Source organism: Prionailurus viverrinus, chromosome D4, assembly GCF_022837055.1.
Source record: "Prionailurus viverrinus isolate Anna chromosome D4, UM_Priviv_1.0, whole genome shotgun sequence".
In the NCBI taxonomy this organism is placed as follows: Eukaryota; Metazoa; Chordata; class Mammalia; order Carnivora; family Felidae; genus Prionailurus; species Prionailurus viverrinus.
The window spans coordinates 37,671,352-37,695,823 of record NC_062573.1 but is presented as its reverse complement, the minus strand read 5'-3'; the positions used below and the strand labels follow the sequence as shown (position 1 = coordinate 37,695,823).

The following is a 24,472-nucleotide window of genomic DNA, read 5'->3' as shown; positions in this document are numbered from 1 at the left end:
TACCCTTGAGTTAATAAAAGATGAAACCGTGCCTTAAAATTGACTGTGACATAGGGGAAGGGAAGAAAAAAACAAGATAAAAAGAGAGGGAGGCAAACCATAAGAGACTTGAAAATACAGAGAACAGACTGGGGGTTGCTAGAGGGGTTTGTGGTGGGGGATGGGCTAAATGATGGGCATTAAGGAGGGCACTGGCTGGAATGCACACTGGGTGTTATATGTAAGTCATATGAATCACTGAATTCTAGTCCTGAAATCATTACTGCACTCCATGTTAACTAGCTTGGATTTAAATAAAATTAAAAAGTTAAAAAAATTATAAATAAATCGTAGAAACAAACAAAAAAAAAATGAAATTTGCTTTGAATTTCTAAAAAGTACTGTTAAGAGCTACAAATCAGAGTTTATATAGTATTAACTATATTAACAGTAACTTCTCATTGTAATTTTGAATCTGTAGCTTTTATTGAGACTTTTGAGGAAACTAAGAATCAGGAACTTGAACGGAAGGCACAGATAGAAGCCAACATTGTTACACTTTTGGAGCACTCTAGTAGAGTAAGTACCATGTGCCTGTCTTAGTGCTCTCATTATTTTTACTGTGATTACCTTTCCAAATACAGTTCAGAAAATGCAGTGGTTCACAATGGCATCTGCTCATTTAATCTGTTTCCTTTAAATTCCCTTGATTATTATTTTATTCCTTTAATTTGTGTATTTCTAGCAAAATTCAGCTAAGGACAGTAGGGGAAAAGGGTAACATGTATGATGTCAGTGTTTAGCAGTAAGTGAGGTATTAATTCGGAGTAATTATTAATGATTTTCTTCCATTGTTGATGTGTTTAAACTTAGAGAAGGAATGCTTGCACAGATAACTTCAAAATCTACATGTTATAATGGAAAATTTTGATATATTTTTACATTGTAATTTGTACTATAAATAGAAGGTATTCTTTTCTTGTAATACTCTTTAAGAGTATATGATACCAAGGAGTATCTTCATTTATTCAAAAAAAAAATTTATTGAGCAGCTACTAATGAGTGCTAGCATAGAAGGAAAAATGCACAGTTTCTTTTAAATATTCTAAGTGTCGTAAGACCCCCAAATAGTTCTTAAAATAGTGTAGTTGAATTTCTTCTACAGTGAAATAAAATTCAGAATTACTTCTTTTACATTTGCTTTAGTCTCTCCATGTTGAGAAAACCTGACTTTGAATCTCACTATACTCTTATAAACATACATGAAACATATATAATGAATGATGTATTTCAGTTCACAACAGCTAGTCCCTTAGCAGTGTTTTCCAAGAGTTTTCTTGAAGAGTTAAATCAGTGTAGTTTTTCTATTTTTTTTTCTCTACAAATACAGAATATAAATCGTATGAAACAGATATCCTCTATCACCAATCAAGAGCTGAAGATGATGCAGGATGATCTCAATTTTAAATCTACTGAAATGCAGAAGTCACAAAGTACAGCTAGAAATTTGACTTCAGGTGAGAGAACATAGATTTTTATATTTTCCATGACAAATTGAAACTTTAAAACTTTAATACCATTTCATTTGATTTTTTTGAAAGGCTGACAATATAATATATGATTGCTTATTGCTCCAGTCACTTATAGACTCAGAATTGTGTGTGACTTTTCACATCAACTTAGTAGTATTTCATTGGGACATTCTGATTCATTTTTAACATTTACTGAATATTTGTTCTATGCCTGTGCTATAACATGTGTATGCAGAGATTTAAAAAAAAAAAAAAGTCCGGTCTCTTTCCTCAAGGAACTTTGAACTTGGTGGAATAATGACAAACAACTAAAATATAATGAAGCAGTACTATGATAGAAGCATAAGGAGCAACCCGACATTGGGTTCATATCCACCCGCCCCCCCCCCCCTCCCAGAGAGGTATCCTAGAGGAAGTAATGTTTCAATTATAATTAGTTTCAGCCATTATGACTAACATGGTATTAGAGCAACACTCTCCACTAGACATGTAATGCCAGCCACATATATAATTTTAAATTCCCTATTAAAAAGAGATGTATGAATTTTAATAATATATTTTATTTAATCCAGTGTATCCAAAAGAGTATTATTTAAACATGTACTCAGTATAAAAATGATCCATGAGATTTTGCTGTCACAGTCCATCTCAACTTGGGACTAGACATAGTCGAAAGTTTAAAAGCGATAATTGGCCAATGGCTGCCACTTGGGCAGTGCAGATAGAGATTAAAAACGAATACACAAAATTGATTTTAAAGAGTTTAGGATAGGATGTCAACTATACTCAAAAGACAAAAAGTTTAGGATAAAGTCAAAATTTGTATGGAACCTTTGATTTTTAAGCTAATAGATTCTAACTATGGATATGTTTTATGCTGGTATGTGGTGACTTTGAATTAGCTATGTTTTTATTTGTCTACTTGGAATTACACTGGCAGTTAGTAAAATTACAAGGAATAAAGAATTAATATTTACTAATGTAAAAATGTTGGGATTCGTGAAATGGAATAAAAGATCCACTGTATTCATTTATCTGGAATCCTAAGGTCTAAAAGCTCCTGGCCACAAAACCTAACCTGACCTGAACTGACATGAGGCTATTTATAGTCTTTAATTATCCTACCTAATATGACTGTTCATACTTTTTGCTTCAGAAATAGCCAAGTACTTGATGACAGGGTGCTGCCTTAGACCCTGCTATGGGAGTTCTATTATAATCATTATATGTGCTGTATCATTTTTTTAAAATCTGAAGAATTCTGCATTCTAAAACACAATAACCTAGGAATTTGTTTAATAAGGATTATAGACCTATAAGTGTATACCGAATGTTATTCATATACAGTTGAATTTAGAATGATGATGTAGTTGGACAATTATCGTTATTTTATACATTCAAGTATATTTTATCTGTCCAGATTTGTTTAGAGTTTGTTTGCTATAGTTTTACTTGTATATCTGAATATATACTAAACAACTAGAGGAGGTACATTCTAAATGTGACTTATACCTGTTATTGGTTTAACGATCAGAATTTTTAAAATTGTGATAAAAAACACAGAACACAAATTTGCCATCTTAACCATTAACTGTAGGCACAGTGTTGAGCAACAGGTATCTAGAACTTGTTCATCTTACAAAACTGAAACTTACACCCATTAAACAGCTGTCCATTTCCCTCTCAATTTTTCTCCTCTGCTAGCCATATTCTACTTTCTGTTTCTATAAGTTTGACTACTTTAAATACCTCTTATAGGTGGAATCATGCAGTATTTGTCTCTTTGTGAATGGATATTTTACTTACAATGCCCTTGAAGTTCATCAGAGTTGTAACATGTAACAGGGTCTCCTTTTTTTAAAGGCTAAATAATATTCTATAGTATGTACATACTATACATACACTTTTTTATTCATTTGGTGATGGACATTTAGGTTGTTTTACCTCCTGGCTATTGTGATTCATGCTACAGTGGACATGGGTGTGTAAATACCTCTTCGAGATCTTTTCAAATATGAGTATTTTTACATCTAAATTTTCTTTTTTCTATAAGGTAAAGAATTTTATCTTTAATTGTTCCATCTAGGAAATCTCTGTTTTGTGTTTTAGACTATAGTTTTAAGGCTTTCATTTATCTATTTTCAGTTTTAATTTGAAAAGTTTTTTACTCCTTTAAGCTATCTTTGTAAAATGGCTGTTAAGAAACATACATTTTTTAAAAAGATAAATATCAGTACCAGGTAATGAATTCAATTATAAGGACTTTGAATTCCTTTCATACTTTTATACTTTATTCTTTACATTTTCTTTTAAAAACTAGCCATTATATTTTCTCCAGTGATGTAGGGTTGAAAAATAATGAGAGCTGGCTTCAATTTTATTCAAGTTTATTACTATGATAAGAATTTTACTGAAAAATTTCCTTATTAATAATGGTTTGAATTTTTTGGCCTGTACAATTAGTTGCATTTACTCAATTATTTTTAAATGTTAATTTAAACCAAGCATATAAATGATTTTTCCTCTCTTAATACTATCCTCCACATGAAGTTTCTTATGTCTACAAATCACCATAAGAAGTCTATAATATTCTACTTCACCTTTCAGAGATAATGAATTTTATATTCCCTTTTGTGAATTGCCTCCCCTTTTGCTCTTGAGTTTATGATTGGAAATCACCTGATTTTCTTAGTGTACTCTATTTTTTAATGGAACAATATTATTCTCACAGGGGAAAAATTATTTCTTGGGAGATTAAAAAAAATCTTGATTATAATGGCTTGTGGCCCTCCAAAGTGTCACTGTACAATTAACAGATATATACATTATATCTGTAATATAAAAGTTTCATGAGAGAGCAGTGATAAGGGAAAATAATTATCTACAAAAAGCTCCATAGGGGGACAATAATGGAAAAAAAAAAAAAGACTGCAAAACAGTGCTGTATTGCATGAGGAAAGAGGCAAGAAATCTGTCAGCAATAGTTTTTATTTATATTTTTGGAAAGGAAACTCCAAGGAATAAACAAATGCACTGATGGCAGAATATTTCAGAAACATTTCCCCATGTCAAAGTGGTTCCTTCTGAGATTTTGCTACTATGTACACACTGCTTAGTAAACTTTGCAACTTCATAGCATATCAGAAGGAACTAGTCTGCATCCTCTTCCTGTCTCTTCCCTTGGAGAAGTTTTTAGCTTTTCAAGGGGACCCGCTGTTAAAGGAAGATAAACTTTACCTCATACCAACCAACCATTTTCTCCCTTTCTCTAGGAAAAGCAGGTTCTATAGCTCCTAAATGTATGTCCCTAATATATCTTCAAATTAAACCTGTAGTTAGAGTTCAGTAACATTTTCACTGAGCACTCAAAATATACAAGCTATATACTTTTCCTTTTTGAAGCATTGAAACATCATAAGCCTCCGGGACTTTGATTCAGCACTTTGGTTTTCATTTTAACTGTTTCCAACCCTAGTAGAGATATGAATCGAACAAAACAAAACCCATCCCACAACGTTTAAGTCCATGTATATATGTATGTTTTTTTAAGGATATATATGTCAGTATGACTGAGTCTTGTGACTCTTAAAGGGACAAAAGGAAATGCTCTAATTTAATTATACCAACTTAAATTTGGTTGGTAAAAACCTCCTCTCTTAAATCATTGTCTTTTGAAGACTTTTAAAACTATTTGATATTTTAGGCCCTGTGATCATTGTTATGGAGACATTCAGTTTTTTGAACATGATATTTTTACTATAATGTCACCTTCCACCTATATTTTAATCCATAATCTTTCTAGTTTTATAGGTAGAGGAAGAAAGTTTAATATTTAATAGCAGCTTTGTATTTGATTTTTCCATTAGTGAATCTGTATAGATAATACAACTCAATTACAAGTAAATTTTGCTAAATTTTATATGAAGAAACTAACTTACTAATTGCCTGCCCACATATAAGGAAGACATCCTGGTAAGAGGGCAACTCAATGCCAAAATACATGCATAAATTCTATTCAGATCCTAATCTGACCAGTGAACTATGTACACATTGAGTAAACTTTAAGGAACCCAGGAAAAAGTAGCAGTTAAAAATTGAAAGAACTGCATACATAGATTTTTTTACATGCTGTCTACTCCAAAGGAGAAAAGTTTAGAATTTTGGTTTAGCAAAGTTTATTGCTCATTTAATAAAAATCAATACTTTCCAAAGTAGTACGGCATAATCCAGAATCTCTACAACATATCAAAGTTTCCATTATACTATAAAACTTACTAGATATGTCAGCAAATTAGGAAGATGTGAGTCAAGGGGAAAAGCAATCAATGCACACTGAACCAGAGATAATCCAGATGTTGAACAGAAGATTTTAAATGTTTATAAACATATTTAAGGGTTTAAAGGAAAATAAAATCATAATAAATGAAAAGATGGAGAATACCACAGAGAAAATAAATATTTACAAAAAAGAACCAAGTAGAAATTCCAGTATTGAAAGTATAACTCAAATGAAAAATTGATTGAATGACCCTAATAGAAGATTGAAGTCCGCAGAGTCAATCAACTTGAAGATTTAAAAAAAAGATCTAATCTGGAGAAGAAATAAAAGTGAACAGAGACTGTAGGAGTGCCTGGGTGGCTCAGTTGGTTAAGTGTCCTGCTCTTGATTTCGGCTCAGGTCATGATCTCACAGTGTGGTTTGTGAGTTTTGAGCCCCACATAGGGCTCCGCTCTCTCAGCTCAGGATTCCCTTGGGATTCTCTCTCTCTCTCCCTTTTTCTCTGCCCCACCCCTGCACACACTCACTAGTGCATGTGCACGTTCTCTCTCTCAAAATAAATAAACTTTAAAAAAAATGAACAGGAACTTAAATGTTCTGTGGGTCAGTTTCAGGCAGTCTGAAATACATGTAATTGAAATTCCAGGAGGAGTGGAGGGACAGAGAATGGGAGAAAAAAGATAACTGAAGAAATAATGGCTGAAAATTTCCCAAATTTGATTAAAAAAAATAATAAAACAGTATCTAAGAAGCTTATTGAACCCTAAACAAGATTGATATAAAAATCTCTTAACCACATCATACTACTAAAATGCAACATAAAGGAAAAACAATGAAGGTGCCAGAGAAAAATAATATATACATAGAGGGAATAATACATCCCACTCTAAGATTAAATTTTATCTTATTTTATTATAAAAATCTTTCACCCCTAAGTCTCTAAGTAATAAATGGAATATGTTCACGTTTGGCTTTTAATACTCTGAAATACCACCATATTTTTCTGAGGCTATTCATATCTCTACCTTGTAATAGAGGTAGAGTGAAAGCTAAATGTTCAAAGGTGAAAGTATATCACTATGTATGCCTCTATCTACAAACAAGTAACTGCAGGATGTTTAGGATTATTATCATACCCTGGGAACACAGGAGAGAGGAAACTAGCTTAGCTAGGTTTGAATTCAGATATCTTCATTTGATGTGCATATTATGTATTGCAGTTCATTTTATTTTTTTATTTTTTCAAATCAGAAAGTCTTTGTCTTTTTTTTTTAATGGAATTTATTGTCGAATTGGTTTCCATACAACACCCAGTGCTCATCCCAAGAGGTGCCCTCCTCAATACCCATCACCCACCCATCCCTCCTTCCCACCTCCCGTAAACCCTCAGTTTTGTTCTCAGTTTTTAGGAGTCTCTTATGTTTTGGTTCCCTCCCTCTCTAACCATTTTTTTTCCTTCCCCTCCCCCATGGTCTTCTCTTAAGTTTCTCAGGATCCACATAGGAGTGAAAACATATGGAATCTGTCCTTCTCTGTATGACTTATTTCACTTAGCATAACACTCTCCATTTCCATCCATGTTGCTACAAAAGGCCATATTTCATTCTTTCTCATTGCCACGTAGTATTCCATTGTGTATATAAACCACAATTTCTTTATCCATTTGCCAAAGCAACAGAATATACTTTCTTCTTGAGTGCACATGGAACCTTCGCCAAGATAGATCACATACTGGGTCACAAAAACAGCCCTTCATAAGTATACAAGAATTGAGATCATACCATGCATACTTTCAGACCACAATGTGATGAAGCTTGAAATCAACCACAGGAAAAAGTCTGGAAAACCTTCAAAAGCATGGAGGTTAAAGAACACCCTACTAAAGAATGAATGGGTCAACCAGGCAAGTAGAGAAGAAATTAAGAAATATATGGAAACAAACGAAAATGAAAATACAACAATCCAAACGCTTTGGGATGCAGCGAAGGCAGTCCTGAGAGGAAAATACATTGCAATCCAGGCCTATCTCAAGAAACAAGAAAAATCCCAAATACAAAATCTAACAGCACACCCAAAGGAAATAGAAGCAGAACAACAAAGACATCCCAAACCCAGCAGAAGAAGAGAAATAATAAAGATCAGAGCAGAAGTAAAAAATATAGAATCTAAAAAAACTGTAAAGCAGATCAATGAAACCAAGAGTTGGTTTTTTGAAAAAATAAACAAATTTAATAAACCTCTAGCCAGGCTTCTCAAAAAGAAAAGGGAGATGACCCAAATAGATAAAATCGTGAATGAAAATGGAATTATTACAACCAATCCCTCAGAAATACAAGCAACTATCAGGGAATACTATGAAAAATTATATGCCAACAAATTGGACAACCTGGAAGAAATGGACAAATTCCTAAACACCCACACACTTCCAAAACTCAAACAGGAAGAAATAGAAATCTTGAACAGACCCATAACCAGTGAAGAAATTGAATCAGTTATCAAAAATCTCCCAACAAATAAGAGTCCAGGACCAGATGGCTTCCCAGGGGAATTCTACCAGACATTTAAAACAGAGATAATACCTATCCTTCTCAAGCTATTCCAAAAAATAGAAAGGGAAGGATAACTTCCAGACTCATTCTATGAAGCCAGCATTACTTTGATTCCTAAACCAGATAGAGACCCAGTAAAAAAGAGAACTACAAGCCAATATCCCTGATGAATATGGATGCAAAAATTCTCAATAAGATACTAGCAAATCGAATTCAACAGCATATAAAAAGAATTATTCACCATGATCAAGTGGGATTCATTCCTGGGGTGCAGGGCTGGTTCAACATTCACAAATCAATGTGATACATCACATTAATAAAAGAAAAGATAAGAACCATATGATCCTGTCAATCAATGCAGTAAAAGCATTTGACAAAATTCAGCATCATTTCTTAATAAAAACCCTCGAGAAAGTCGGGATAGAAGGAACATACTTAAACATCATAAAAGACATTTGTGGAAAGCCCACAGCCAATATCATCCTCAATGGGTAAAAACTGAGAGCTTTCTCCCTGAGATCAGGAACACGACAGGGATGTCCACTCTCACTGCTGTTGTTTAACATAGTGTTGGAAGTTCTCGCATCAGCAATCAGACGACAAAAGGAAATCAAAGGCATCAAAATTGGCAAAGATGAAGTTAAGCTTTCACTTCTTGCAGATGACATGATATTATACATGGAAAATCCGATAGACTCCACCAAAAGTCTGCTAGAACTGATACATGAATTTAGCAAATTGCAGGATACAAAATCAATGTACAGAAATCAGTTGCATTCTTATACACTAGTAATGAAGCAACAGAAAGACAAATAAAGAAACTGATCCCATTCACAATTGCACCAAGAAGCATAAAATACCTAGGAATAAATCTAACCAAAGATGTAAAAGATCTGTATGCTGAAAACTATAGAAAGCTTATGAAGGAAATTGAAGAAGATATAAAGAAATGGAAAAACATTCCGTGCTCATGGATTGGAAGAATAAATATTGTTAAAATGTTAATACTACCCAACGCAGTTCCATTTTAGTATCCATTTTTGAATTTGCTCTAATCATGTTTTACTTTGCTGGTTTTTAAAAAAAATTTTTTTTAACGTTTATTTATTTTTGAGACCGAGAGAGACAGAGCATGAACGGGGGAGGGACAGAGAGAGAGGGAGACACAGAATTGGAAGCAGGCTCCAGGCTCTGAGCCATCAGCCCAGAGCCTGACACGGGGCTCGAACTCACGGACCGTGAGATCGTGACCTGAGCTGAAGCCGGATGCTTAACCGACTGAGCCACCCAGGCGCCCCTCATGTTTTACTTTGATAGCTATAAGAAAAGTAAAGCAAAGAAGATGTCTGGGGAAGCCTGAATAGCAAAACTGAGCAAATGTTATGTTCCTCTTTTCATAGCTCACTGTTCCTCATCAAGGCATCTTTTTGGATCATTAAGTAACATTTGCTGTCTTAAATATGAACCTTTCATAAACATGATAATAATATTACTCAGCGCCAAAGCCTGACTGGTTGTGTGACCTTGGACAAAATACCTTTCTAAGCTTCAGTTTCCTCATAGCATACCTCCTAAGGCTGTTATGAAGTAGAAGAGATAACATATAAAGTCAGGCACATTTCAGGTACTCAGTAATATTGGCTCCCACCATACCTTTCTCTCACATTGAAAAAGGACTTTTAAATTCAGAACCACAATGTTTAAAAGTCTCTGAAATAGAGAAGGTAGATATTATAGAATTCTGTTGAGAACAAAATATTTTTGGAGCTGCCTGGGTGGCCCAGTTGGTTAAGCATCTGACTTCAGCTCAGGTCATGATCTCGCGGTTCTTGAGTTCAAGCCCTGCATCAGGCTCTGTGCTGATAGCTCAGAGCTTGGAGCGTGCTTCAGATTCTGTGTCTCTCTCTCTGCCCCTCCCCTGCTCGCACTCTGTCTCTCTCAAAAATATAAAACGTTAGGGGCGCCTGGGTGGCGCAGTCGGTTAAGCGTCCGACTTCAGCCAGGTCACGATCTCGCGGTCCGGGAGTTCGAGCCCCGCGTCGGGCTCTGGGCTGATGGCTCAGAGCCTGGAACCTGCTTCCGATTCTGTGTCTCCCTCTCTCTCTGCCCCTCCCTCGTTCATGCTCTGTCTCTCTCTGTCCCAAAAAATAAATAAATGTTGAAAAAAAAAAATTAAAAAAAAAAATATAAAACGTTAAAAAAAATTTTTTAATAAATAAATAAACATTAAAAAATAAAAAAAACAATATTTTTTTTAAACATTGCCTTCTTATTGTAATTTGTATTCATTACAGAGAATTTTGGAGATACAGAAAAGCATAAATAAAAACTTTTTAAATATTAAATTCCCACTGTCAAATATTTATGACTATTAAAATGTCGGTATTTATCTTTCCAAATGTTGGTATTTATCTTTCCAGTCTTTTTTCTTTTCTTTTTAATAGTTTTTAATTTTAATCCCAGTATAGTTAACACACAGTGTTATATGAGTTTCAGGTGTACGATTTAGTGATTCAACAATTCTGTGCATTACTCAGCACTCATCATGGTTAAGTGCACTCTTTAATCCCCATCATCTGTTTCACCCATCCCCCTACCCACTTGCCCTCTAGTAACCATCAGTTTATTCTCTATGGCTAAGAAAGAGTCTGTTTTTTTATTTCTCTTTTTGTCTCTGTCTCTCTCCTTTTTTCCCCTTGCTCATTTATTTTGTTTCCTAAATTGCCCATATAAGTGAAATCATAATGTATTTATCTTTCTCTGACTGACTTATTTCACTTAGTAGTATATGCTCTCTAGCTCCATCCATGTCATTGCAAATGGCAAGATTCCATTCATTTTTATAACTGAATAATATTACATTGTGTGTGTGTGTGTGTGTGTGTGTGTGTGTGTGTGTGTATGCCATATCTTCTTTATCCATTCATATATCAGTGGACACTTGGGTTGATTCCATAATTTGGCTGTTATAAATAATGCTGCAGTAAACATAGAGAAGGGTGCGTGTATCCCTTTGAATTAGTGTTTTTGTATTTTTTGGATAAATACCCAGTAGTGCGATTACTGGATCATAGGGAAGCTCTATTTTTAACTTTTTGATGAACCTCCATACTGTTTTCCATAGTGGCGGCGCCAGTTTGCATTCCCAACCATAGTTCACAAGGGTCCCTTTTTCTCCACATTCTTGCCAATACTTGTTGTTTCTTCTATATTTATTTTAGCCATTCTGACAGCTGTGAGGTGATACCTCATGGTAGTTTTTGCATTTCCCTGATGATGACTGATGTTGAGCATCTGTTGCCTATTGACCATCTGTATGTCTTCTTTCAAAAAATGTCTGTTAATGTCTTCTCCCCATCTTTAATTGGATTATTTGGGGTCTTTTGGTGTTGACTTGTATCAGTTCTTATATATTTTGGATACTAACCCTTTATCAGACATGTCATTTGCCAATATCTTCTTCAGTCTTCTTCAAATATTTCATCTTGGCAAAAAAGAAGAAACCTCTCCCAAGTATTCTCTGCCCAGCTCTCATCCCTCCCTTTCTGAGGTTTCACTGCCAAAGTTTTCAAAACCTTCCTCTCACTCTTGGTCCCATTTTTTTTTTCTTTCTATGAAATCTATTCTCAGGAAATACATCAAGGTTTTCCTGTCCAGTTAGTACAACTTGTATTTTGCAGTCTTTTTTTTTTTTTTTTTTTTTTTTAATCTCTAAATAGTATTCTGCATTACAAACCACTCCTTTAGTCTTGAAATGTCTTTTCACCATGGTTTCATTTTTCTTTTACTTCTTTGGTCATTTCTTATTCTCCTTTATAGGCTCCCTCATGTCAATTTATTCTTTTAAAAATAGGTTCTGTCATGAATCCTTTTCCCTTGATGATTTCAACTACACCCATAGTTTCAAGTGCTATGTGGATGATTTCAAAATAGTTATCTTCAAATTTCTCTCAGGGCTTTAGACGCCCGCATATATCTATACATGTCCTGTTTACTATTTAGGTGTTTCTGAGGTAACTCGCACAACATATCCTAAGTTGACTTGAACCCTTCATTTCATTCCCTCCTACAAACAAAAGTTTAGACTTCCGTCTGCCTCCCCAACCATCAACTCCTTTACCTTTAAGTTAGAAATGGAACTCTGCATTGACTCCTCTTGCTCAACCACTGTATCCAGTCAATTGCCTGTTTTGTTAATCCCAAATCCCTAATATCTCTTGAGTCCCTCCACATCTCCCCTGTATTTTTTCCTCATTTACTTCCATGTGACATAACTTTAGATTTCATATATATAGTTGTCTTTTACTGGAATATAGGTTCTATAAGGATAGGGATTTTCATATGCTTTATTCATTGCTGTATCCCCTCTGCCTAGAAGTTTGCCTGGCACACAGAAAGCACTTAATAAATATTGCTTAATGAAAAAAAAATCCCCAAAGTGTTAACACCAGTCTAAGATTTCTTATGTAGATCACTGAATCAACATTTAACTGGTCCTTCTGTATGTTAGTAATGCTTTTCTAATTAATTGTCCACATTGAAACCAGAGTGAACTTTCTGAAATTTAATTATGCCACAATTTGATTTGAAATTCATCGATTACTTACCATTGCCCTTTGGATAAAGTTTCTTTCTTTCTTTTTTTTTTTTTACTGTTTTTATTTTTTTTTATTTTTTTTCAATATATGAAATTTATTGTCAAATTGGTTTCCATACAACACCCAGTGCTCATCCCAAAAGGTGCCCTCCTCAATACCCATCACCCACTCTCCCCTCCCTCCCACCCCCCATCAACCCTCAGTTTGTTCTCAGTTTTTAACAGTCTCTTATGCTTTGGCTCTCTGCCACTCTAACCTCTTTTTTTTTTTTCCCCCCTTCCCCTCCCCCATGGGTTTCTGTTAAGTTTCTCAGGATCCACATAAGAGTGAAAACATATGGTATCTGTCTTTCTCTGTATGGCTTATTTTACTTAGCATCACACTCTCCAGTTCCATCCACATTGCTACAAGGGGCCAAATTGGATAAAGTTTCAATTCCCTTTTTTCATTTATAAAGCCCTTCATGAACTGAAATTCTTCCCACTTTGAACTTTGGGTCCTAATCATACTTAACTTTTATTATTTGCTTAGGTGTACCTCGCTTTCTCACCTCTAGACTTGGCATATATTGGTTGTGTTGCCTGGAGCACATTCACTTCTTGGTTTGGTGGATTCCTAATCCTTAAGGCTTCACTCAGTTAAAAGGCATATATTTAGAGAGTTCTCTTAGTCCCATATGCTCTTATGGCACTCTGTATTACTCTTTTCATGGTAGTTGTCTAACTTATTGTAAATGCTTACTTTAATATCCTGGTTCTACCTCTAGAATATAGCTCCTTGAGCAAAATCAATGTCTCTGTTGATCTCCATATTATTCATAGCACCTAGCACATAGTAGATGCTCAATACTTTAGCAACAAAGAATGAGACACACACTCCCTCTTAAACACACATATATTTACAGTCAGTCCTCGTTCATAATTCTGTATTTGTGAATTTACCTACTCACCATAATTAATTTGTACCCCCAAAATTAATACTTGTAGCACTTTCATGATCATTTGTGGACATGTGCAAAGTCAGGAAAAATTTGTATTGCCTGACATACATTTTTCAGTGGAGGTCAAATAAGGCAACACACTGCCTTCTTGTGTTAATCCTCATTCTGTGAACAAGTATCCTTTTTGTGGCATATTTGGTGCCACTTTTTGCCACAGTTTTGTACTTTTTGTTGGTGATTCTCCTGTATAATATGGCTCCCAAGCACAATGCTGAAGTGTTGGTCGTGTTCCTAAGCCCACTATTCCTAAGAATATTGTAAGGCAATGTGCCTTTCAGAGAATATGTGAGTTAGGTTAGCTTTGTTCAGGTATAAGTTGGCCTTGAATTCTATATATATTAAATAAGGTATGTTTAAACAGAAACACACACAAAACAAGGTTATGTATTAGTTGATGGATGAAAATATTGTGACCAGGGGCTCTCAGGAACCTAACCCCATATCACCCATAGGAGCAAATGATTTAGTATTTGCTAACCTAGTATTTATAGTAACTTTATGGAATATAACTACCATAAGTAATGAGAATTGACTGTATATATAGGTACAAAATTTTGCTACATATATATGTGTATATAAATATGTAATGTTTCCTAATTTGCTTTCATGCCCCTATTAAAAATAATGGGTCTCATAATATATGTTATATTATTAAGTAAGAAAAAAAAACCTGTGTGTTCTTGAATGTTTGTATGAGAATGGAGACAAGTATGTTGGTATACATCAGGTTATGTTGGTTACCTGGAGGAAGAGTATTTTTTTTCTTTGTAATTTATCTTTGTATTGTCTCGTTGGTTGTAATGAAACACGTTTCTTTTGCAGGTACTCTGTAAAACATGATTTTTAATGGTTGCATTGTATTTGTCTTTGTGAAAGGAATAAAGTTTTGACTATGGTTTTGAATTTTCTTATGTTTCAGATAGTCAGCGTCTACAGTTGGATCTACAGAAAATGGAGCTTCTGGAAAGTAAGATGACTGAGGAACAGCATTCTCTGAAAAGCAAAATTAAGCAAATGACAGCTGATTTGGAAACATATAATGATTTGCCAGCTTTAAAATCATCAGGTGAAGAAAAGAAAAAGGTAAATGGTGACAGTCTTACAAAATTATGATACAAATGTTTTTTTTTAACAAATTAATATGTATGTAGTTTATAGAATTTACTATTTTCAGTTGATTATTTGATATATAAGCTAAGAAAAAAAATAAAGATGTTTACATATGTAGTAGGAATTTAGGGAGATACAAGTTTTAAACAAAAGGCAAAAGCGAGGGATAGAGCATTTCAACAGATATGAACTTTGTTAAATGCAGGTTTGATTATGATATTTCCCTACTTAAGACTTTATTATTAGTGGCTTTTCTTTGCTATTTACATTAAAATAAATTATTTAAATTAAATTAAATTTGGTTGGATAAGAACATATATATAGCAGCCTTAATACAGTTAATACTGATTTCACTTATTATAACTCAAAAGGTAATTTTACAAACAAGTTTTAGAGTAATTATAATCTTGGTAGAATTTAACCAGACTATCATTGAAATTATTTAAGTAGGAAATCATTTATATAGGCTTACTAGATATTCACTGAAGTCTATTATTTGCTTCCATTTGGATCTATCTAGAAATTACATCAGGAGAGAACAGTATTAACAACCCGTAGAAATGCCTTTAAGAAAATAACGGAGAAGCTAAATGTAGAGTATGAGAAGCTAAAAACACAATTGCAAGAAAATGAGACACATTCTCAGGTAAAAAGAAAAAAAAGACTAAAGTTTATTTCTGTTTTTAAACTGTCTGTCCCATGTTCTTAATCTGTATTTCCACCCCAAAACAATTTTTTCTTTAAGTTGTTTTATCTTCCAGACTTTCTGGTTTTGAAGATAGCCAGACTGTGTACAGTCTCCACTCAGAAGTGAATTTACTTTTGCTCTCCTTCTATAAGCCTATATTGAAGGGCACTCTGTTCTAGGCCCTGTTCTAGGCATAGCTGTTATGATAATAGCTTTTAAAAATTTCGAAACTCAAGCATTTTGAATGGAGAAACTTTGCTAAATCATGAAAACCACAAATAAAGAAAATAAACCTTAATGACTAATATCTCACAGAAGAAATAATTCTTGTCCTTTTTATGTAGGTCCTTCTAGTCTCTGTGTGTATGTTATATGTACATATACTTTATACATACACATAAGTATATGTGTATTTCTATATATTTAAAGAAATGGTATCATATGGTACATATTATTTAGAAACTTGTTTCTAATAAGCACTTTCCCTTGTCAGTAGATTTTTAAAAAATACGATTCTATATGATATTTGACTTCATGGATATAATTTTCGGAAGCAGTTCCATAGTGTTGCACATTTAGGTTATTTTTAGTTTTAAAACTGTTTAATGCTGTAAAAAGCAGTCCTATACTTGAACTACTTGATTTACATTTCTGATTATTTACACAGGATGCATAGACAAGCCCCCTTTGCATATCATTCATCCTACTGACAGAGTTACCTGAACAATGTCAGAAGTTTTTTAGATTAAGTGCCCTGTCTGAGAGGATAGAGATGATTTCTGTCTCATTCACTTTCTTCTTAAACTGTGCCAGGGGTTTGCACATAATAGGTGTTCAAAAAGTATTTGTTGGAGGATTAAATGAAGCATGTGTGATGTGTACAAAATCAGTAATTATGGTCTGATAAGGATTGATCATTCTCATGTCTAATTAGTATACATACATTAGCAATTTGTAACTATGATTTATTAACACTAAATGCATGAAAAATTATTCTTTTCTTTATTTGGTAATATGATCATGATAGGCAATCACTGTTAATATTTTGGTATAATATCTTTGTAAACTTTTTCCTGTGCAGTTCTATACCCATTTTACATTGTTTTTCCAAAAATCGAATTCTATGCATATAGTCTTTAAAGATTAATTTTCTCACTTAAATATTTCAAGATCTTTTTTTGATGATTTTTTATGACAGCTATATATGGATTTACCATTTTAAAGACAAAGATATACCTTATATTCTTTTTGAAAGGGGTGGAGTCTCATCAGAGTTTGCCACAACTAAAAGCTTAGAAATCACTAATTTTTTTACTCAAATTTATCAGTTATTCTGTCTCTACTTCATGATGTACAGGTCTAGATATAGATTTGTAATTGGCACAGTTATCCTAGGCTGTTTAGAGTGGGGATGGATGCTGAAGAAATGTAAGAAAAAGTTTATGAGGCTATTGTCTTAAATGGTTCTTAGGAAAAAATATTGATATACTTAAGGAGGAAAACACCTGACAAACACAATTTCTTAGACCCAGTCAGTGGCTACCTTGTTTATTCCCACATCAAGTACTAATCATATACTTAACACCATATGCTGGTAACAGGAATTCATAACATAACTCACAATTTATTCTCTGTATTATTTGTTGCTTTTTGAGAATCCCTACTGATCACATAAAATCTGGTCCCATTATCTTTCACAACTGTTTTCTTGAAAACTTTTTTGACACCTATAAATAATTTTCATAACAGACTTTTTTGAGGAATGGCTATTATTTACTTGATATCATTTGAACAATAATCATATTGAAACAAACTATAAAACTCTTAGTAGAAAACATAGGGATAAAGCTCTCATGGGGTGCCTGGGTGGCTCAGTCGGTTAAACGTCCGACTTCAGCTCAGGTCATGATCTCGTGGTCCATGAGTTTGAGTCCCATGTTGGGTTCTGTGCTGACAGCTCGGAGCCTGGAGCCTGCTTCAGATTTTGTTTTCTCCTCTCTCTCTGTCCCTCCCCTGCTTGCTCTCTGTCTGTCTGTCTCTCTCTCAAAAATAAATAAACATTAAAAAAATTTTTTTTAAATCTCCTTGACATGAGTCTTGGTAGCAGTGTTTTGGTTATGATACCAAAAGTTGAAGTTACAAAGGCAAAAATAAATACGTATGCCTAATCGAACTGAAAAGCTTCTTCACAGCAAAAGAAACAATCAAAATGAAAACAACTTACAGAATGGGAGAAAATATTTGCAAATCATATATCTGATAAGGGGTTAATATCCAGAATATATAAAGAACACACAACAGACTGTTTAAGTTGTAGAAAAAAAAAAAGATTAATGCTTCAAGATATCCTCGGAGGTTTAAAGGCAAGTCACTAATACACATGTATAATATAGAAGGAAGTTGACCTTTACATAGTGTTGCTTTTATAGCATTATTCATTTAGCATTTAAGAGGTCTGCTGCATTCTAAGAAGGCCACCTCTTTGTATGAAACAAAGAGGAAAAGTTTGGCACTTGACTTTGCAAAAGGTTATTAGAGATTTATTGCCAAAAATGCTGACTGCTTCCTTAAGTTCATCTTAACTTTGAGTTCCCATCTGGGGAGCTATATCTGATTTAATAGTGTTAACTCATGGCACATACAGTTTATACAATTAATTAGGATTTATCATAATATTTAGATTTATCTCTTTAGAATAAACAATGAGATGGATGCTACCTTAAGACTGAACATATGCCCTTAAAATAATTTTAACATGAGAGTAGAAAGAAATATTACTGCTGCTTCAGTTATCAGATTCTTAAAAATGATCATTACCTCTTAGAAATGTCCATGCACAATGTTATTTTAATGTTTCATTTTTCAGACAGTCTTTTGCTTAGGAAAAGTACTATGTGCATCTTAAAAAAGAAAGACCATAACCCAGAGTTACAAGGTTAATTAAATCAGAAAAACAATTTAATTCTATAACAGTAAAATTGTCTTCTGAGGAAGCAACCATCAATATAATATCCACATTAGTTTCCTGTTGATGCAGAAATTATTGTAACAGTGCCAGCTTTTTACCAACCCTCTTATAATCTTCACACTGCAGCTCTGCTCTTATCACAGCTTGTGGAATTAGACAGGAAATTTAGCCCTGGAAATAAGGAAGTTACTCCTATATAGTTGAACCTTTGACAGTGTTAGAATATATATCACATTTGTGGCATTAGACTTCCAGATTTCAAGGAGAGATTCCCATTATGTCCTATTCTTTTCTTTCTAGTTCTTTTAGGAAAGGGAAAAAATCATAAATTGTCTTTCAGTTGGCACATTCATTGGCATAATAAATATTGTAAATGCTTTCCAATTAAAATAAACATATAGAGTAAAACCTGTTGTCAAATTCAACATTGTATTTATTAATGTATTTACGGTTGTTTAATCTTTTCTAATTTTCTTTTTTGTGTACCATGGCTTTATCTCACTAAAATGCAAGGAGTTGATAAGACTTAAAATTGAATGTTTTTTTCCTTATCCTCTTAAAAGGGTGTATAATTGTTCTGAATATGGGTACTGTTTAACATTGTTATTTTGTGTTTTTAGCTTACAAATTTGGAGAGGAAGTGGCAACACCATGAGCAAAATAATTTTGTGATGAAAGAATGTATCCTTTAAAAAGCTGCAAATGAACTTGACTAAGTGATTTTTTTTTCCTAGGAATTTCTTTAAAGGTTGAAATGAAATGAAATTTAACATACATCTATCAAATATCACTGAGCCAAACTATGTGGGTCATAAATGAATAAGAGTTAGTCTCTAGTCTACAGTAATTAGGGTATGTCTGTACCTTGGATATCCGGGCAGGAGAGGGAGATAAACCGAATAGTCTCCTGAGAAATTTGACCTTCAAGCTCATTTGTGTTTCAGCCAATTCAACCTCACATTTCTACTAAGGTGGAACTTATATCCCATCTTCTTACTTATCTTTTTGTGCTACTATATAGGAGAAGGAAACAGCTACTGAGGGCATGTGTTATGAAGTTGTAAGAAACGTTTCCCCAAAACTTATTTTCAGTTCTCTTCTTTGACCCGTTAAGGACATCTCTGCTTGGAAAAATAGCTCCTGACTCATTGGTGGTATAGATTCTCCTCTAGGAAACTGCTGAACTTTTAGCTCAGGGCAGCATGGATCCCAGCTTATCTCCAGATGAAATACATCAGGAGCTCTGTTCCCACAATAGAGCAACTTGGTTTAAAAGCAGAAGACTCCCAGGGCGCCTGGGTGGCTTGGTCCATTAAGCGCCTGACTCTTGGTTTCAGCTCGGGTTATGATCACAAGATCAAGCCCCATATCAGGCTCTGTGCTGAGCATGGAGCCTGCTTGGGATTCTCTCTCTCTCTCTCTCTCTCTCTCTCTCTCTCTCTCTGTGTGTCCCTCCTTGTGTGCTCTCACTCTTTCCCCCCTCTCAAAATAAATAAATAAACATTTTTTTTTAAAAAGAAGATTCCCACACACAATATACTTTAGTCCAGCAGTCTAGTTTTATGCAACACAAAGTAGGCGATTTTGAAATACAGTGAAGTCTAAAGACTTCTGAAATTGTGAGGTACTCTAGAGAACATGGTTCTTCTGAACATTCAGCTGTTTTCAGAACAGAATTAGATTGAGATGCATAACATATTAACTATACAAAAACTTTTATAGTATAAGTGTACTTTTTTTTTAGAGTTAAATATTTTTTTTTAATGTTTATTTTTGAGAGAGAGTGTGTGTGTGCACATGAGCAGGGAAGAGGCAGAGAGAGAGAGGGAGACACAGACTCCAAAGCAGGCTCCAGGCTCTGAGCTGTCAGCACAGAGCCCAATGTGGGGCTCAAACTCATGAACTGCAAGATCATGACCTGAGCTGAAGTCGGATGCTTAACTGACCAAGCCACCCAGGTGCCCCTGTAGGTGTACTTTTTTGAAACAAGTTTTGCTTGGCCTTTTAGGTTTTAAATGATCTTAATCTACTATATTTTTCCTATATATTCTAATTGTGCTTTTTCTGTGCTGTTTTCAGTTTTCAATAAGAAAAATACCACTATGAATTGGTTCCTTCCAAAGCCAAAATAGATCACTATTTTTGTTGATCAGTGTTTTCCCTTAACTCATGTAATTAGTTATAGCAACCAAGAGTCAAGAGAGTGATTACCAGTCAATTATGAAGACTGTGACCAAGCAGATTGCAGAGTACAATAAAAACCTTGTGGACGCTCTACATAGCATGAGTAGAAACTGAGTCTGAACCAACTGCAAGTCTCTGTAGTAGTGTCCTCTAGATACTGAACTTTGGACAAGCTGACTGAAAAAAAAATAGCTTACCCTTGAAGAGTTTTACCTAAAATGTTTGAGTGCTATAATTTTTGTGACTGCTTTGAAGAGTGTATTTTAAATAGTGTAATAGTTCAATAAAAAGTGTTTACATTAAAGTATCTTTTTATGATATTTGTATTTGTTCATGTGGGTGATAAAAATGTCTCAAACAACCTAGAGATAAACTATAAGTGGCCATTGAGATTCATTTTAGTTGGTATAATCTGTCCATGGCAGCAAATGACATGATTTTTTTTTTTAATGTACCATCTCTAGGGGGGGATTCAAGGAGTGTGATTCTTATTTAGCATATATATCAGTCTTGTCAATTTTTGCTTCTAGAAAAAGTAAGAATAGAAGGGAGATGTTTAGCTTTGAGCTTTATTTCTCAAATAGGGTATATTTGATGTATTTTAGGGAATATAGGGTTGCAGGTAAATATATTAACACATTTTTTGTATATCAGTTATCCCTAAAGATTCAGAATTAAAAACTTTAACCTTTGCATTTTAAAAATACTTTCTAACATGTATATGCTAGGAAAAACATGAAGTTTAAAAGAAATGTTGCACTTACGGCTGTTACTGTTCATTGCCACTCTGGAGTATACATTCACTCTTTTGGACTAGAAGTAGTAATTTGTAAGCATTGCCCAAACATTTGAAAAGAAAATCTAGAAGAGGTAGATTTGTATAGTATAAATCTGGGAGACATTACAGTAACTAAAAATGTATCCTGTCTTGTGGTCAGGAATTAGTTATCTTGGCCAGTATAAAATATTTCTCAAAACCTTCCTTCTTTTGCTCTGATTTCATGTTCCTCAAATACCTCCACTTTTCAGTATTCCTGAAACACAAGCATATTGGTTTCTTTAAAAAAGAACCAGCTTGGGGGCTTTACCAAGATATAATTTACATACCATCAATTTATCCATGCATATTACTTCCTTGAAGTAAATATCACCATAAATTCTTCAACTTTAGTCTGTGTGAGATTAGGTAGAGGGGTGAGCATTGTTGATTTTGGTTAACTCCTAAGGACTAATCTGGCTGAAGATCCTGGATGGGAATACATTCGTTACAGTGGAATTCCTAAAATGTGTTCCTCAGATCCTGAGCAACTCAGGTTATTAATAGGTGTTTGGCCACCAAAGGATTCATGGTCAAAGAAGTTTGAAAAACAGGGTGTGAAACAAAGGTAAATTGTCTTCCATCTCCTTGACTGTTCAGAGCCCTTAATATGGTAATGTGCAATAAGATTGAGAAGAGTATATATATTGTGTTTAATTTTTTTTTTCCTGAGTGGTGGGATTCTGGTTGTTTTCATCTTCCTTGGACTTTTTGGTCTAAAAATTTTGGTTCAGAATCATCTATCATGTACATAGAATATTTAGAAATGCAACAAAAATTGAAATAAAATTCTGTATGCAGTTAGTATTTTAACTTGTGGAAAGGAGAGTGATAAAAAGACAACTCGGCAGTTACTAAACTAGATATGACCCAGTCTTCACCCAGAAAGAAGGTAGGAGGAAGATTGTCCTATATGCGTTTGCATTATAACAATGAGAAGCTTGGCAGAAAAAAAAGAAAAAAACTTCTTGAAAAAAGCAAGGTTTCCAACCTTCGTTCTAAATTACTCATATATGATATTTGTGGAACATAATTGAGCAGGATTTCTTTAAAACGTGTTATCTGAGGGAAATTCTCAGTAATGTCTCTTCCTTCCTCTCAGAGCTTTTCAACAAATCCAACAAGAATATTTCTCTGCTAGGATAGCATTAGAGGCTACTATCTGCATGAACCGGTTCTTCCTCAGTCAGTCACATTTGCTCAGTGAGTTCCATTCCTGTTAAAACAACACCTTGTAAGTCATATGGAAAGAAGCTGCGGACTGAACAAACATGCTGAGTAGTTTTACTAATGAAAATCAACATGGGAAAGTTAGCAAGTCTTTGTTTTTCTCATCCTTATCCTTTATCAATAAATAAACATGAGTTCTTGATATTCTTTCGCTAAGTGGAGAGTCCTTGATTTGGACCACATTCTGATCTAATGTTTAAGCGTAAAATTCAGTGCAAGGTTAGAGGATTAGAACATGGAGTAATGCCATTCGCACTAGAAATAAAAGACCAGTTAGTAGAAGCTCCTGGGATTCTTGCTGTCTCCTTACCAGTAAATTAGAACATTTAGACTTAAAGTAAGAAGAAATCAAGATGGATCACTAGAGAATAGTCATCTATTTTACTATTGATGTAATCTTTCATTTTCATACACTTTTCTACATAAAAGTAGGTTATGTCTTTGAATTGCAGATTCATGGTTTGAGAACTGATACTGAAAATCTTTTTTTTAATGTTTATTTTTGAGAGAGTGTGAGTGTGCGTGAGTGGGGGAGGGGCACAGAGAGGGGGCAACAGATTCTGAAGCAGGCTCCAGACTCTGAGCTTCAGCACAGAGTCAGATGCAGGACCTGAATTTACAAACAGTGAGATCATGACCTGAGCCAAAGTCTAACACTTAACCGACTAAGCCACCCAGACACCCCTGAAAATCCTTAAAAAGATAATTTTTTTTTAAGTAAGCTCTGTGCTCGACAAGGGGCTCAAACTCATGACCCCAAGATCAAGAGTCACATGTTTCACTGACTAAGCCAGGCCAGGAGCCTTAAAAGACAATTTTTAATGTAAAGTTTTCATGTAACGTCAGATTGTTCTTAAACGTTTGCTATTTATAATTTTGTAAACATTTGTCCATGTCATTATATATTTTTTGCAACATGTTAAGTTTGATGCATATTATTCTGTTATACAAGTATTTTCTAAAAACAAATCCCATATTATTGAATGAGGTTTGTGGTGTAGGAGTTAAGCATAAGTTTTGGATCGGGTAACTGAATTGGAATCACAACTCTCCTACTAACTTGTTATATGACCTTGGGAAGTTACTTAGTCTCTGAATTTTAGTTTCTTCACCCGTAAAATGAATAGTGCTTAACTCCTAAGATTGGGTCGAAGAGTAGGTGGAATCCAAGGCTTTTGACAAAACTAGCTTTTAGAAGGTGGCATCTATTAGCAGTGTGCAAGAGTGCTTGTTTCCCTGCACTGTCACCAACACAGGTGTTATCCAGGTTGACAATGCACTACCTCATTTGATTTAGTTTTTTAAAATAGACTAAACTGCCTCCATTACTATAATTAGAAACTTTATTGTGTTTTAATTAATATGCAGAATATTTTTAATATTAAAAAACTGATTTTTAAAATTCTATTTTAAAAGTATTTAACTTTATAATAAAAAAGTTTAATGCTTGATGCTTCTTTTTAGAAGATACTAGATTATACTTTGCTGCCTCAGTGTCTTCTTTCATAATATATCATCATGAATTGCTGCTCTGAAAA

The 24,472-nt window shown here is 34.1% G+C and overlaps 1 protein-coding gene across 4 annotated transcripts in view; it reads left to right on the top strand.

Moving 5' to 3' along the window:
* IFT74 (intraflagellar transport 74) overlaps nucleotides 1-21,194 on the top strand; it is an 88,782-nt gene extending 67,588 nt beyond the window's left edge. For 3 of the 4 annotated variants that reach the window (XM_047830797.1, XM_047830796.1, XM_047830798.1), the window contains exons 15-20: nucleotides 461-558; nucleotides 1,370-1,496; nucleotides 14,857-15,020; nucleotides 15,568-15,693; nucleotides 19,324-19,384; nucleotides 20,883-21,194. In XM_047830797.1, coding sequence (XP_047686753.1) covers nucleotides 461-558; nucleotides 1,370-1,496; nucleotides 14,857-15,020; nucleotides 15,568-15,693; nucleotides 19,324-19,384; nucleotides 20,883-21,001 — 695 coding nt within the window. In that variant the 3' untranslated portion in view covers nucleotides 21,002-21,194. Of the gene's footprint in view, nucleotides 1-460; nucleotides 559-1,369; nucleotides 1,497-14,856; nucleotides 15,021-15,567; nucleotides 15,694-19,323; nucleotides 19,385-20,882 lie in introns of those variants that run through there. The other variant, XR_007146419.1, reaches the window with a different exon arrangement.
* Nucleotides 21,195-24,472: the final 3,278 nt, after the last annotated feature.